The sequence below is a fragment of the Triturus cristatus genome, chromosome 1_2 (assembly GCF_964204655.1).
Source record: "Triturus cristatus chromosome 1_2, aTriCri1.1, whole genome shotgun sequence".
NCBI lineage: Eukaryota > Metazoa > Chordata > Amphibia > Caudata > Salamandridae > Triturus > Triturus cristatus.
In genome coordinates this window covers 352722598-352737284 of record NC_140580.1, presented here as the reverse complement: position 1 = coordinate 352737284, position 14687 = coordinate 352722598, and the positions used below count along the sequence as shown (strand labels likewise).

Below are 14687 nucleotides of genomic sequence, written 5' to 3'. Positions count from 1 at the left end.
ACTCAAATACAAACTGCAGATTATTAACACAATAGTGATATTTTGGAACATGGTAAAAGCGGCAATACGTTAGGAGAAGACTTCTAAATGTCCATTAAAAAGTTCTGTTGTTCTTATAGTCCCCCACACAACCCTCAATTTCCAAAAGGAGATCATCCAGCCTTCAGTGTGGCAGCTTGCCCCATGCAGCCTGCCCCCATGCAGCCTGCCCCCCATCTAGCCTCCAGTGTGACAGCCTGCCCCTATTACCGATGCATTTCTCTATGGGGCTGCCTTGCCAACGCCTTATAACCAGTACGGCCAGTCCAAGGGCGCAGTACTCCGCATTCTTCGCTTTTGTCATCTTGAGGGATTGCTTTTATATCAACAGGTAATAAGCAAACGGGCGCATATGCAAGATTCAGGTACCGAACCCATCAGAATCCAGTGGGCACTCACAATGAGGGCCTAAGTAGTGACTATAGTGAAGTTAGCATACATAGGAATTAAAGGTAGAAACACTCAGAGCCAATGTGAGCAATTATTACATTCTCCTGATTACAACCACGAATTGAAAGAGCAATGTGCGCCTTCTAAATGAAGCATGCACCCTGGTATGTACTGTACTTGGAGTTTATAAAAGTGCTTATATACCTGAAGGCACTTTGGTGCTTAGTGAATACAAGAAGCAGAGAAGGATCTAGGAGTCTGTATTTTGCACTGCAAAACCCAGCTTCCTAAATCCTCTTTGAAATTCAGCAGCTTCCGTTCTAATAGGTTATCTGTCGGCATTTCACACCACAATATTGCTGAAGCCACAGAGAAAGCTTTCCCTCCTATCATACAGTTCTTACATTTGGGTATTTGCAACAAGCCTCGACTACCTGATCTATGGGCGCGAGTGGGTCGATACCTACGTTCCTGTGGGCACAGAGACCCAAACAGAGCTCCGTTTACTAGGGATCATGTGGAGGCTTTTAAGGGCATGTGAGATGTGTTTTCGTCTTAGGAAGCCCAGAATCATTCTCACTGTCCTATTTAGAATCAGCTGGAGTTTGAAAATGGCTCTGGCCAGAGGATCAAGATACAGGGCATAGCACCAGTCAATGCATGATGACATAATGCCATTCATAATCATCAATTTATAAAGAAAACAAATAGAGCATTCTTATCAGCATAAGAAGCAGCAAAGAACATGCACGGGTTACTGACTGATCTGAGACGTAATATCCAAGCCGTGTCCAGCTTCACTCCCGGACTTATCACCACCCAATCTCTTAATGCAGTGCCACCCTCTAGACTTTGGTGATTTTAAGGCATTGCTTTCAGCAAAGCCACAGAGTCCACGTTCAAGCCTTTGCCACAGAAGTTGCTCACAATTTATTGCAGCTTGGATTCTTGTTAGCAGAGAACCATTATAAACAAGTCCTTACTCTCTGGTCATATGACAGCCTTCTTGGAATCAGCTTTTTTGACACCCTTGATTAAAAAAAACTTAACTAGATGCTGACACACTGTCTAATTATAGGCCAACCTCTCAGCTGCCTTATCTGGATAAGATCAGCTGCTGGAGAAGGCTGTTTTAACCAGCTGTCAGTTTTACTCAACACAATGCTCTTCTACATTCAACACAACCAATCTTCAAACCTGGTGACCATACCAAGCTGACCAGCCTCTCGTTTCTTGATGACCTGCGCCGCTCTGCCGATAACATCTCTGCCGCTGTGATCCTTTTGGGGCTATCAGTAGTGTGCCACCAAATCCTATTAAATAGGGTGCCCGATCTGGGTGCGCACTGCTTGTGAAACGTTTTCAACGGTATGTTGTTCTCACCAGAGATCCACAAGGTCAAACTTATTCTCAAGATCCCCAAATTTAAAGGCCAAGGAAAGCAGAACATTTTTGGTGGCTCGTGATGGAGCCGGCTACATTTTTATCTACGTAAAGAAAATGTGATTATATTTCATAAGTGGCTCACATTTTGGCTGTTTGCTTAATCACCCTTATTTACTTCCTGCAATTACGTTTTACCCATGGATTTACCATTTTGTGTGTGTAATCTATCTCTAAGTTGCCTCTGGTGGTTTGTAGAGAAGTTTAAACATATTTAAAGTAGCACATTACATCACGTAGAGGTGAAGGGGGTATTCTCACAGAGCGGTTCTTGGAGTTTAAATGGTTCAGGTTACTCGAACCGCTCCTTGATTTCATAGAGAAACCCCTGGACAGATCACTCTACCTAAAAGCCAGGTTTGGGATTCTCACAGTAAATGTCTTCACCTCCGGGTGGAATAACCAAAGAGGTACAGTGAAGGCTTGCCCGGGTTGTGCAGCCCCTAGCGAGTCCATGGCGCACCTCTTCTTTGCCTGCCCCGCCTACAGGGTGCCCAGGAGGATATGGCTAAAACCTTTATGCAAGGGGATGGGTTTAAGATGTCATAAAATGGCCCTGCGGGTTCTTTGCACCGACACGACCTCTTCAGCCATGGTGTGTGGAGTAGCAAAATTCCTTGGTAGTGCTTGGCTGATACGTATGAGAAGAACCAAGCCCTCCATTACTCAACCCACTGGCTAGAGGGTTCCTGGACATGAAGTATTAATGGTATTTGTTAGCTGCTTATGCACACTTTCATTAATCTGGTTATTGTGCATACATGATGTTGTACGTATAGTAAGGCCGGTGGGTTCTTGTTAGTATTTTATTAGTATTGTATTGTATACTTTCATGATGAAATTGTTATATGGGAATTAGTAGAAATATTTAAATGGTCTTAGTATATAGATGTTAAATCGTGTGCCCGGTCTTTATCAGACTAAAACGCTTCTAAGTTTTGATTTATACTTAGCAGTGATCAGCTTGTTACAAGTGATTTGACACCGGGCTACTTTTAATCGATACTGCCATTGATTATTGTGCTTTTTTTCACATGAAATGTTTTTAAGATGTTCTCTTTTATGGCTGGTACTCAGCCGAATAAAGAATATTGGAATAACATTACAATGGACTAGGTGTATTGGAAGATGTATTTATTAATCCTCTTCCAGCTAGTCAAAGCACACACGAGTGAGTAAATCTTTTCAAAAAAGTTTCCAACAACCTGATTTCATTTTTCAAGTGAGTTCTTTGTCTGATTAGAATATGTTCGCTGATTAAATTAGTTTAAGGCGGAGAAGATTAATGCTGATAATTTCCGAACCGAGAAATCCCGGTTAGTTATGGAAACTAAGATTTTTTTATGGTGGAATTATAATTTCAATTCATACTCGTGAGTCCAAGCGTCACTCGTGACACCTGTGCTGAAGAAGTCAGTTTGGCAAAACTGATGTTGTTTTGTCTTTCAGACTCAGCCAGTTAGCACCGATTATGAGTGGGACCATGAGGGGCCCCTTTAAAAAGAGCAGAATCAGTAATTCTGCATCAGATTCACTCTTAATTCCCCCGTTTCCCCTTGGTTTCCTTATTAGATATTTCACTTGCTTTGAATAGGTGAAATCTCTGGAATTAAAACTCCAGGTCTGCAGTCCATCTGTACACTTTTAATTTCACTGGGGTCAGTAACACAGGTTATTGGTCCACATACATTATAGGGCAACTGATAATTAAGTTCTAAGTAGATCGAGGGCCCCATGGGTAAACTGCATCGCACCTTCTTAAAAGCATTTCAGAAGTTTTCTAGGTCATTTTAAAATTACAAATGTAAATTTTGGCTGTAAACGCAAACTCAGAGTAAACAGGACAGGTGGATTAGGCTACAGTTTTAACAGTCAATCATAACAGCGCACCTTATCAGAACTTTTCTAAATTCGCTCTATGAAGAGCAAGAACAGAGGCACATACTCTAATTTAACTCCATGCCTGGAAATGCTTTTAAAAGAATCCATCTTTCCTTTGTTGGGAGAATTTCACTTCCAACTACAAGTTATTTTTTTTAAAACTGTGAATACAGAGACTCGAAACGACGTCTGTTTCAAGTGCACTAAAAGACAGAAGTAAACTTAAGATAAGCTGCAAGAACAACTGTGAAGGCAAAGGAACTGGGCAATTAGAAAGTAAATAGAAACCCAGAAAATCAAACACCGGTTGTTGCAGAGAAAGAAAGGGTTATGTACTTACAGTTACTGTTTTAGCATCAAGCTCTGTGAAATAGAAGTTTCCACCTTCAAAGTCCTCGTTTAGATATAGGATTGCACTGAAACAAATACAAACTCATGTGAGTTGTACAAAACAAATAAACAAATCATGAGTGGCATACGGCAAGCAACACAAAAGACACTAGAAACTCCAGCACTAGATAAACAAATTCAATTCATGACTTGAGTTTCAATTCCAGATTAGCAGAGACAAATAAGTGTGCTCTTGGGCGAACATCAGAAAGTTGTAAATCTCATGTTAGGGAATCCATGGGAAAAAGACTGGGACAGTCCCTCATGTTCATGTATAGAAGGCGGAGTGGGGTTTTATCCCTGCACCTACCACAGCTAGAGTGTGGTGTCATATTACCCAAACATACTCCAGGCCTGTGAAAGCTTCCACTGTATTACCTATTGAGTCGTGTGGTCTGTATTCCTTTGCAGAGTTAGTCTTACTCAAAGCTATGGAAGGCAGGCCACCACACCCTGTGAATCAAGACGGTCTGGAGGTCATCGAGGGTGCATAGAGCCTAGACTGCACCAGCCCTTATGTGGGCCCTAGGCCTCAATCATTAGTGCCAGGTGCAGGCGCCCCCAACACAGAAACAGGATGAGTGGCCTTGGACTCGATACAATCGAATTAGTCACAACATTCAGTTTGCCTTTGCAACTTGAACCACCAAGTAGGTTCAGGTCACAACCACTAAGGCGGAGGAGCGCTGCTACACTGCTCTTTGAGCAGTGCAAAAAGGAAAAATAAAATAATAACACAATGTTATTATCATTTTGTTTTTCCTTATTGAGGTAGTTTTACGGGGCAGGGCTGGGCTGGACTGTCGTCACAGCCAGCAGCGGGAGGAGTGGTTGTCACACTTAACTGCGCATGACGGTTTGGCCGGCTGTCTTGGGCCGGAGAAGCCGTCATGAACACTTAGCATGTTCTCTAACCGGTTGTATTGCACAGCCTGGGTGGAGAACATGCACAGGCTCCCATTCCCTGTCTGAGCGCCGTACCAGGGCACTCAGACCAATCATGACGCAGCTGTCATGCTGGGCACAGCAGCGTTGCGATTGGCTTAGGGGAGTTTTGGAACCTGCGTGCATCAACAGAAGAACAGAAGAGGATGGAGGAAAGGCGGCGGCCAGCAGCCTGGTAGGTGCCTTTTTTAAATTAATTTTTTTAACATCCACCCATACAATTCCGTGGCAGCCGACACTGGTCGCAACATGAACACAATCTCCTCGGTAGACTATGTACTGCATCTCCCTTGAAAGTCCTTTATCATGGCATAAGAGTTAAACGTATACAAAATGCTCTGCTTGGCGAGAGTGCTTCAGGTAGTTTAGAGACGGCTGAGGGCTGAATCTGTGCCTATAGTTGCTCCTACATTACTAAAGTAAGGAAAGCATCCTCTTTGTGGGTACAATTCACCTCATTAGATGACTAACTGGTGTGAAAGAGAGGGCTTTATTTGTTCAAACAATAAAATGATAAAATACATAAATATGTTTTTCAGGGTTTTTCTCAGGGGTTGCTGAATATCAAGGCTGCCTCGTCATAACCACCACATACCTCTTTCTTCCACCCCCCTATACTTTCTGTCTATGTATCGAACTCCTGCAAAGTCATTTGCAAGTCTACTTTCCCTCTTTGTCATTCTTTTCTAATAATTCTGTTCCTACATCTTTCACCCTTTTCTGCTTTTTCTAGCTCTGGGTCAAAACCTGAAAATAGAAAATACGTCTTGGACCCCAAAAAGGAGTGCCAGCACAACCGAACTAGTCACCAATTTATATTTGCTTACATTTAAGTACCGACTACCCAAGAAAGGTTGTGTTTACCTCATGATTCTGGGCCTACCAGCCTCAGCTGACTAGATCGAAGTTGCGGGTTCCAACTTGATATTTTATAATTTTTTCCTCTTCAGAAATGGCATGTTGCTATCAAAGCATATGAAGTGAAAATTTATGGGCTCCACTCTAGCGGCAGTAGTTTAAATTTTATTTTTTTATACAAATATAAACTCTTAAAAGAGCGGTCACCATTTTGTAATTTAATAATACTCGGTCTTTCAGGAGTTGGGAATTAGAAGAAAGCACTGCCCTTGAGAATGTATGCACCATGGAAAATTCTCTAGATGTAATCATTTACTATGTGAAGTTTACTGCTGGGCTAAAGATTGTGCTGTTTTTGCAGCTAAAAAGAACTTGCACTTCATGGATTTATCATGTATTTTGTATATTGGTTGATGTTTTTATTTAGCTCTACTGTAAAACCTGAATAAATAATTTTACACGATGAAGGGTCCTTTCACAATAATATCCAAAAATGACTGGGTGAGCAGGCTTGATTAGGGGACCTGGGATCAAGAGATGATCCAGTGGAAAAGGGTAAACCTTAAAGGGTTGTAGTATAATTTAGCAAATAGACTATAGAGCAACATCATTTTAGGGCATGCAAGAATTCGGACAGCAAAATCAATTTTAGGTACACATTGAAATGGTGAGGAGACTAGCCCTGGGATTTGGGGATTACATATTTCTAACAAGGGTAGATCAGAAGCACAGTAAGACTATTGTGCTAATGGTGGTTTGGCTTAATTGAATCTGATGATTGCTTAACTAGAGTTGCCAGAGAGAAAGGAGGGACTTGTGATTCAGCAGAAATTGCCACAAGCAATGCTGGAATGATATTAGTAGATGGAACAGGGACAGCCACCCAAGGACGATCAGTGCCAGACATAGCTTTTAGTCCAGTGAACATGATGAAATAGCAGAAGGTCACTGCTGGGTGTCTCACCACAGAGAAGGATAGCCCCATTATACAAACTGCATGAGGATAGATGAAGCCAGGACAATCACACAAGTTGGAGGAGAAATGAGACCCACTGGATCAAACAAAGAATGCCATAACATCTACCTGCGGGTGAGCCTGCAGCCAGACACTGCGTCCATGAGCAGAAAACAGTGCCACCGGAAGTCGTAGTGCTTGTTCTGAATCTTGGGGAGAAGAAACATTAGCACCAGGACCCCAGTTCTGATCAGACTGTCACTGACTCCAGGCACTTTAGGTAGTGTAAATGAATGTCTGAGCTCTTCTGAGAGTAGTCGGTGGAAGCTGCTGCTTTCCGAATGATCTGTAGTCTGTTTAGTAATTGTGAGGTGATCCCCACGTAGAGGGAGTTGCCGTAGTCCAGGTGGCTGGGGATGAGGTCCTGGGCGATGTTGTGTTTGATGCTGATGGGAAGCCACTTGAAGATTTTCCGGAGCATGAGTAGAGTGAAGAAGAAAGAAGATGAGACAGCGTTTATCTGCTTCTTTATGGTGAGGTTGCGGTTGAGTAAGAAGCCAAGGTTCCTTGCATGTTCTCTGGGTGTGGGTGAGGGGCAAAGTTCTCCAGACCACCAAGAGTCGTCACATGGGAGGAGTTGTTCCCAAAGAAGAGTATCCCAGTTTTGTCGGTGTTGAGTTTGAGGCAACTGTTTTGCATCCAGCTGGTGATGCTGGTCATGCAACTGTGGAAGTTGGATTTGGTGGTGGCGGGGTCAGAGGAAAGGGAGAGGATGAGCTTAGTGTCGTCAGCGTAAGAAATAATGATCATACATTGGGAACTGACCAAGGTGGCCAGGCGGTCATGTATGTGTTGAACAAGGTTGGGCTCAGTGAGGACCCTTGGGGAACGCCGCAGATGATATTCTTTGGCCCAGAGGTGTAGGGTGCCATGCGGATGCTCGGAGTTCTTCCAGAGAGGGGCGACGTGATCCACTTTGATGGCTTTTCCTCAGATCCCCAACTGGTGGAGGCTGTGTAGGAGGGTGAAGTGGGATAAAGTGTTGAAGGCTGCAGAAAGATCGAGGAAGATCAGGGCAGCAGTTTCTCCCCAGTCTTGAGAGCCAGGTCATCAGTGGCTGCGATTAAGACAGTTTCTGTTCTGTGATTAGGGCATAATCCAGATTGGGAGGGGTCCAGGGGGTTATTGTTCTGGATGTTTATTGCTTTCTCCAAGACTTTAGCGGGAAATGGGAGCAAGGAGACTTGCCAGTAGTTTTTTAGTTCTTCGGGGTCTGCGGTGGGTGTTTGGAGGAGCGGTTTGACATCTGTGTGCTTCCATCTCTCTGGGAAGGTGACAGAGGTGATGGATGAGTTGAGGATTGTGGTGAGTTCCTTGCTGTTGGTGCTGTTCCCCGGGTTGAACATGTGGTGCGGGGCAGGGATCTCTCGGAGCCCCCGAGCGGATGGCGCTCATGATGGTGGTGGTCCTTGTGGAGAGTGGGTCTCACATGGTTATTGTGTTTCTGTTGGGGTCGGTGAGGTTGAAGAGTCTGTTGAAGTCGACTACTGGTGGTTGGGGGTCAAAGTGTTCATAGATGATGGCGATTTTGTTGTAGAAGAAGTCAGCAAGGATATCGAAGAGGTCCTGGGAAGGGGTGATTATGTTCTCGGAAGTTGCTTTGCTGGATAACTCTCTGATGATGCAGAAGAGCACCTTGCTGTGGTAGGAGCTGGCTTTGTTGCAGGCGGTGAGGGCCTTTTTCTTAGTGGTTTTTAGGTGTTGGTTGTATTTGTTGAGAGCTAGTTTGAAGTTGGCTTGGTTGTTGGCTGTTTTGCTGGTGCACCAGACCCTTTCAAGCCATTTGCAGTTGCATTTCGTGGATTTAAGATTCTAGAGTGAACCAGCTCGAGTGTTTGGAGGGTTTGAGGGGGTCTGTTTTGGTGGGTTTGAGGAGGTGTGACTATGTTGGCGCAGTCAGTGATTAATTTGTTGAAGTTTTCGATGGCCACCTCGAGGTTACAGGTGGAGTCTGGGGGGGGGAGGAGCGGAGGGTGTTGGTCCAAAGGTCTTCAGTTACTTTGCTCCAGCTCCTGTGGTGGGTGCTGGACTGGTGGGTGGGGATGTTTTGGGTGGATGTGATGTAGAAGTGAACGATTGAGTGGTCGGACCAGGTGATTCCGGAGTGGTGGCTGTACTGGACTCTGTCACTAAAAACTTTAGAATAATAAGCTGCATTTTGGGCTTAATTACAGGTGGCCCTATACATTGCAAATACCTGTTTGGACAGGGATCACATTTATAAGGGACACAATGTTTTTCATACCCAGTAATTCCAGGTATTATAAAGTTCACACCATAAAGTAAAATTCAGCCATTCAAAAGTGCAGAAACTTAGCAGGAGAAAGTGGCCTGGAATATATCTGGACATGTGGATTTTCATGCAGTGATCACCAAAATCTGCAAGTTAATCCCCAAAAAGTAAGACAATTAGAGCCTAAGGCAGGGTGCAGTATAGCACATGTGAGATCATATCTGCATGAGCAGAGGTGGCCCTGTGACGTCTAGTTACATTGCTGGATATTACAAGTGCGCAGGGAAGCCATCTTAAGGTATGTACTGGGCACTGATCAAAACAAGTTTCCCTGCTACATAATGGCTTCACTGAAACCAATGGTGCTCGGTATCAAACACCTTGTATTAAAATAAACCTACATTGATTCCAGTGAGTGATTTATTAATATATGTACCCAGAGAATACCTTAGAGGTACCTCCTCAACCCTACTAATCCTCTAGTGTGATGGCTGACTTATCCTGTCCAGCCTGCCAGCACAGACACGTTTCTGACCTCCTAGGTGAAAGCTTCAAAGAGCCCACCGCCTTTGATATGCAATCCTGGCTTCCCCCAGACCTGGAGGATGCCACCCCTACCCGGAGGCCCATTTGGGACCAGGATAAGTGGGAAAATTAGCTATGCAGGAGGCGTGTTGCATTGCCAGGCTGGACAAACCCCTGGGGTGGGCAGCCTGAAGTGAACAGGAAGATATGAATTACATCATCTTGTGTGTGTGGTGGAATTAGGAATTATAGTACAGGGTGATGCCCACTCCCCACAGGAAGTGGTCATCTAGGGGGTGTGGTGCCCCATGAGTCAGTAGCTTATTGGTTAATACCCTTCACTCCCCGTAACACCCCTTAATTGAGTATTTAGGGGACCGTCTCACACCAGGAAATCAGATTCCACTACTGGGAACCATGGAAGAAAGAATAAAGACCGAAGAGAGCGTGAACTGAAGACCTGCACCAAAGGTTGGCACAAAATCCCGCAGCCTGCTTGCAGTTCGACCATCGCCGGACCGACTTCGCCAAACGCTGGGCAAACTCTTCAAAACTCTTGGAAGACTGCCCAGCTCGTCAACAACAGGAAAAATCTCCCTTGGAGTAGAGGAGCTACTTCCTGCATCTGCAGGCAGCACAAAGCATCTGCCGGTCCACTGTGTTGCCAGCCATCGGACTCCCCGAAGGAGCAGCGCAACAGGAGAATGGACTTTGAGGTCCAGGAGGTCACATCAGTCTCCTTCCCAAGTTTGAAGAAGCCAGGACTTCCAGGAGCTGCCCAGCGCCAATATCTGGGTACAGGAGCAGTTCCAGCAACCAAGGCTTGTTGGTTGTCCAGTCCAGACTCCAGAAGCACCAAACAAGTCCTACCGTCGAGGGACATCATGATTTACCAGGCCAGCACCAAGAGTGGAGCCTAACTGCCCTGTTTCCCTTCTTCACCAGGTCCACAAGACCTAGAGGGAGCCTCTGACTGACCATGATCTGATGCCTTAAAGCACCCCTGCACCGGCGCGCCACAACTGAGTCCAAGAAAGGTGACGGCGCAATGTGGCCCTGAGACCCTCGGAGCCGAGCTCATGATTGGATTTGGCCAGACTGGCCCCCCAGTTACCTTCTGCAGCCTCTTTCTGCAGGAACCAAGAACCAAGATAGTCCACAGCGACGCGACCCCACTGGACAAAGTCTCACTGCACACAAGCCCCCCAGCCCAAGTTCGAGTGGATCGGCAGTGTCCCTGAATGCACAAGACCCTCAAGACTCGAGCCCTCTCTGTGGGTTTTCCATGACTGGCCCCCCAGTCCCCGCTTGCAGACTCTTACCAAGAGGCCCGTCTTCCATTGACTTGAATGGGGCACTGTAGTAACGAAATACACACAAATTGGATAATATTCAGGTTCAGTCATTAAATTCCTTGAAAATATTTTTTTGAGAGAAGGTTTTCCCAAATCATTGCTCACGGACAATGGTGTTCAGTTCAAGTCCACGGAAATGAAATTTTTTTTGGAGCATGCTGGAATTGAACAAAGGTTCACTGCACTTTATCATCCTAGGGGCAATGCTGTAGTCGAAAGAATGAATAGAGTTATCAAAGGTATTATACAGCTGTCAATGAACAGTAGGAAGGTGAAAGATCTACATTCAGAGCTTATGAAAATGTTGTGGAGTCATAGAACCACCGTACATGATTCTATTGGTAATAGTCCTTTTATCATTATGAGGGGTAGAATTCCTCATTCCAAGGTTAATCCTGGTTGGATGAATAAAGGTGGAAAAATTGATTGGGACATTAATGAAATTCGACAATGTATGAGTAAAACTCAACAAACAAAATGTATTTTGATAACAAGTATGGAGTTAAAGAAGTAAATATTCAAGTGGGGCAATGGGTAAGGGTGAAATCTAGCAGGAAAATTGTGAAATTGTCAGGACAGCACAGGCAAGATGATCTTGACTCTTCCTCCGGCTACTCTCCTTCTCATTCCCCCAAGTTCCAACCCTGACACATAGAATATAGAATAAAGAACACTCTGTACCTCACGATCTATTAAAGAGGTATCACTACAGGCACCTGATGCCGAAAGCCCCTCTGCACCCGGACGTCCTAGAGCCAACCGAGGTAACCTGTTGGTGCTGCCTTGACCTTGCCCCATACCTACCTTAAATCCTGAAGAACAGTCCTGTAAGTCGTTGCTAAGTGACCAAATGCAGTATATGTCTTTCCCCCAGAGAATAACGTTGCTGCTTTAAAGATACAGTAACAGTGCATTTTGTAGGTCTTGAAAAATCACTATCTTAAAAAGTACTTACCATATTACAATGATCTTGGTGTCAAAATTCATATAAAATCTGTGTTATTTTTAAATATGTGTCAGATTTCTTTAATGAGTTTGTGTCTCACTTACTGACTGTGCGCAATAAATGCTTAACACTACCCTCCTATAAGCCTAAACGACTCACCCGCACTACTACAAAAAAGAGCATTTGGAATTATTATTTTAACCCCTGTAAACCAGTAAGAGGTTGCCTGCACTCTCTGCACTTTATACCTCATTTTGGTGAACTGTATAGAGAGCCAGCGTCCTACGCGGACGTTCACTACGGCCTCATAGTTAGTGAAGGAGATGAAAAAGGTAAAACAAGCAGTGGCAAAGCTACCAAATCTGGCTTACATAGCACTGATGTTTATGCACGTCTGTAATTCACACTGCACGCACAGGGTAACACCATTATTTCATGCATGTGAAACTGAAGTAGAAAGTGACTGCACCCACCTCACCAACATAATGTAATCATTGCAATCATCTGCGATACAGAATGGTCTCCTATTGATCCCAGCGTTTGCTACAGACAGCTAAATATGTCTGTGGCTACACCAAGTATTATATCAGAAGGTGATTATAATATCGGCAAGATTTTGTATAATTGAAACTGCTAGGAAAAGAAAAACATTTGCATGTGTGTGCTTGTTTAATTTCCAATCGGTACGATATTGTAAAAAAATGGGTTCCGACCCATTCAACCGCCTTGGAATTTTTTGTTTTTTAACTACTTGTTTTTTGGACTTAATGCGAGTGACACTCACTAACAGAGCCTCACTCACTATACACTCTTTTAAAATGGATTGAGGGTGCTAGCAGCCAGTGTCTGCCTGTTAAAACAAGACCCGCTGCTGCACAGCGGAGGCTCTGCGTTGGCTGCACGTGAACACGTGTGCACATATGAAGGCTTAGCAAGTGGGACTACTGCTTAGCTCAGCCCAGTATCTGGTCGTAGGTATACTGTTGCCGAAGGGATTAATCAGGGATTGGTGCTGACCAGGAATAAGCCTTATACCATGAGTGGGCCTTCATAGTGAAAGTCTTAAGTGCTGAGAGCAAGTGCTTGCTTTATTTTGGGCAAAATTCACAATGAAGTAGTTTCGGTATTGTTAGGCATAGAGACTAATGTAACATACTAGTCATAAAATTGTAAAAATGGACCCCGAGTGCAGATCCAATGCCACTTTTGTGAGATCTACACTCCTTGTGGCACACTGAGAATTTGTCTAGGCTTTTGTTCCCCTCTGGGTCAAGTTAATTACTTTGCTGGCCAATCAAAGACCCCCGCAAAGAATAGAGCCATTTGCCAAGTGATTGGGCCGGTTCCTGGGAAAATGAAGTGTGGGGGTGGAATCTGCATGTGATAATACTTTCCACAATGCACCAGGTCTGGGACGGCTCATCCGAAGAAGAACAAAGAGAAAGGACAAACAACGAGATCAGATAACAGGAGGGGCAGCCCTTTGATGTTTGAAAGATTAGGGGCCAGGCAGCTGTGGAAGTTAAGGGCAGGGCTTAGACTTCCAGAGAAGGTATTTCAATAGACCACTTCATGTCACCATTTTGAAATGTACCAGAATGCTGTGCATGAGGGGTGGGGTGGGGTGGGGTGGGGTGATGTGCCATCATAGGATTGGATACAGGTGACTGCCTTCTGGAACTTTATTGGGTATTGTTTGTTGCTTGCCTGCAGACTGGGGTACCAGCCCACACCACCTCTCCTGAGTAGGCCTTCAACTGCTCTGCCTCTCTATCCTGAAAAAGGCAAGCGCTACAACGGGGTACTTAGTTCCCAGAACATGGAAGGTAGCAGACTTATTACTTGAGAAGAACTCACATCCTTCATAAGTAAGAACTCACTTTCTTAGAAACATAATATTGATCAAACACATGATGAAAGATGCAAATTAAAAACAAGTTTTTATATTGGCTTCACTTTATGAAAGGCAAACCTGGCACTGACAAGGTCACCTGGCTGTCAGTGCCATGGAATATCATGTACAACTTCAAAAATAACTATCCAATTTGGTCTTTAAAGAGGGTTATTTATTTTGAAACAAGATTTGCCAGTTGAATTTTAGTAATATTTTTGGATTTTTTTTATAATGATTTTAATTATTTTTGTCACTGTATCCGCTTTCTTATCTTGTCTGCTAAATAATAAAGAAGAATTTTCAAGAGGAAATAACTTTGTTAAGGGCGAAATAAAAGATGTTACTAAAAGTGGTTACTTTTGTAGACATGAATCTAAAGCTTCTGGGTATGTAAACTATGGTGGCTAGTAAAAACAAGTCCTTACGCAGAAGACAAAGAAGGAAAGAGATGGATTTGTACCGAATGAATACTTTACCAGTCAGAGGTTGAGATAAGTTCTTTTTACAACTCCCCTATTCCCTGGGAACATAACATATTCTCTTATTTCCTTGTAGCTTTAGGGTGCCATTGGTTGAGCCAAATCCCAGGAAATATCTCCACTTGTGTTGAGTCTCCCTCCAGGAGAAGGCCAGGCCTATGTATGGAAACAGTTTCAGTCTTGCTCAACATCCTTGGTGGTTAGAAATTCAATGCAGAGAATGTCGGGTCTCTTTCTAGGAAGGCACAGCACAGGGAAATCACCAGAAAAGAGAGTGGAGAGTCTACACTTTCA

The 14687-nt window shown here is 44.1% G+C and overlaps 1 protein-coding gene across 2 annotated transcripts in view; it reads right to left on the bottom strand.

Moving 5' to 3' along the window:
• Positions 1-14687, bottom strand: part of P3H1 (prolyl 3-hydroxylase 1) — a 165871-nt gene that overhangs the window by 26787 nt on the left and 124397 nt on the right. For both annotated transcript variants that reach the window (XM_085604201.1, XM_085604192.1), the window contains exon 13: positions 4094-4169. In XM_085604201.1, the coding sequence (XP_085460327.1) occupies positions 4094-4169 (76 nt within the window). The remainder of the gene's footprint in view (positions 1-4093; positions 4170-14687) is intronic.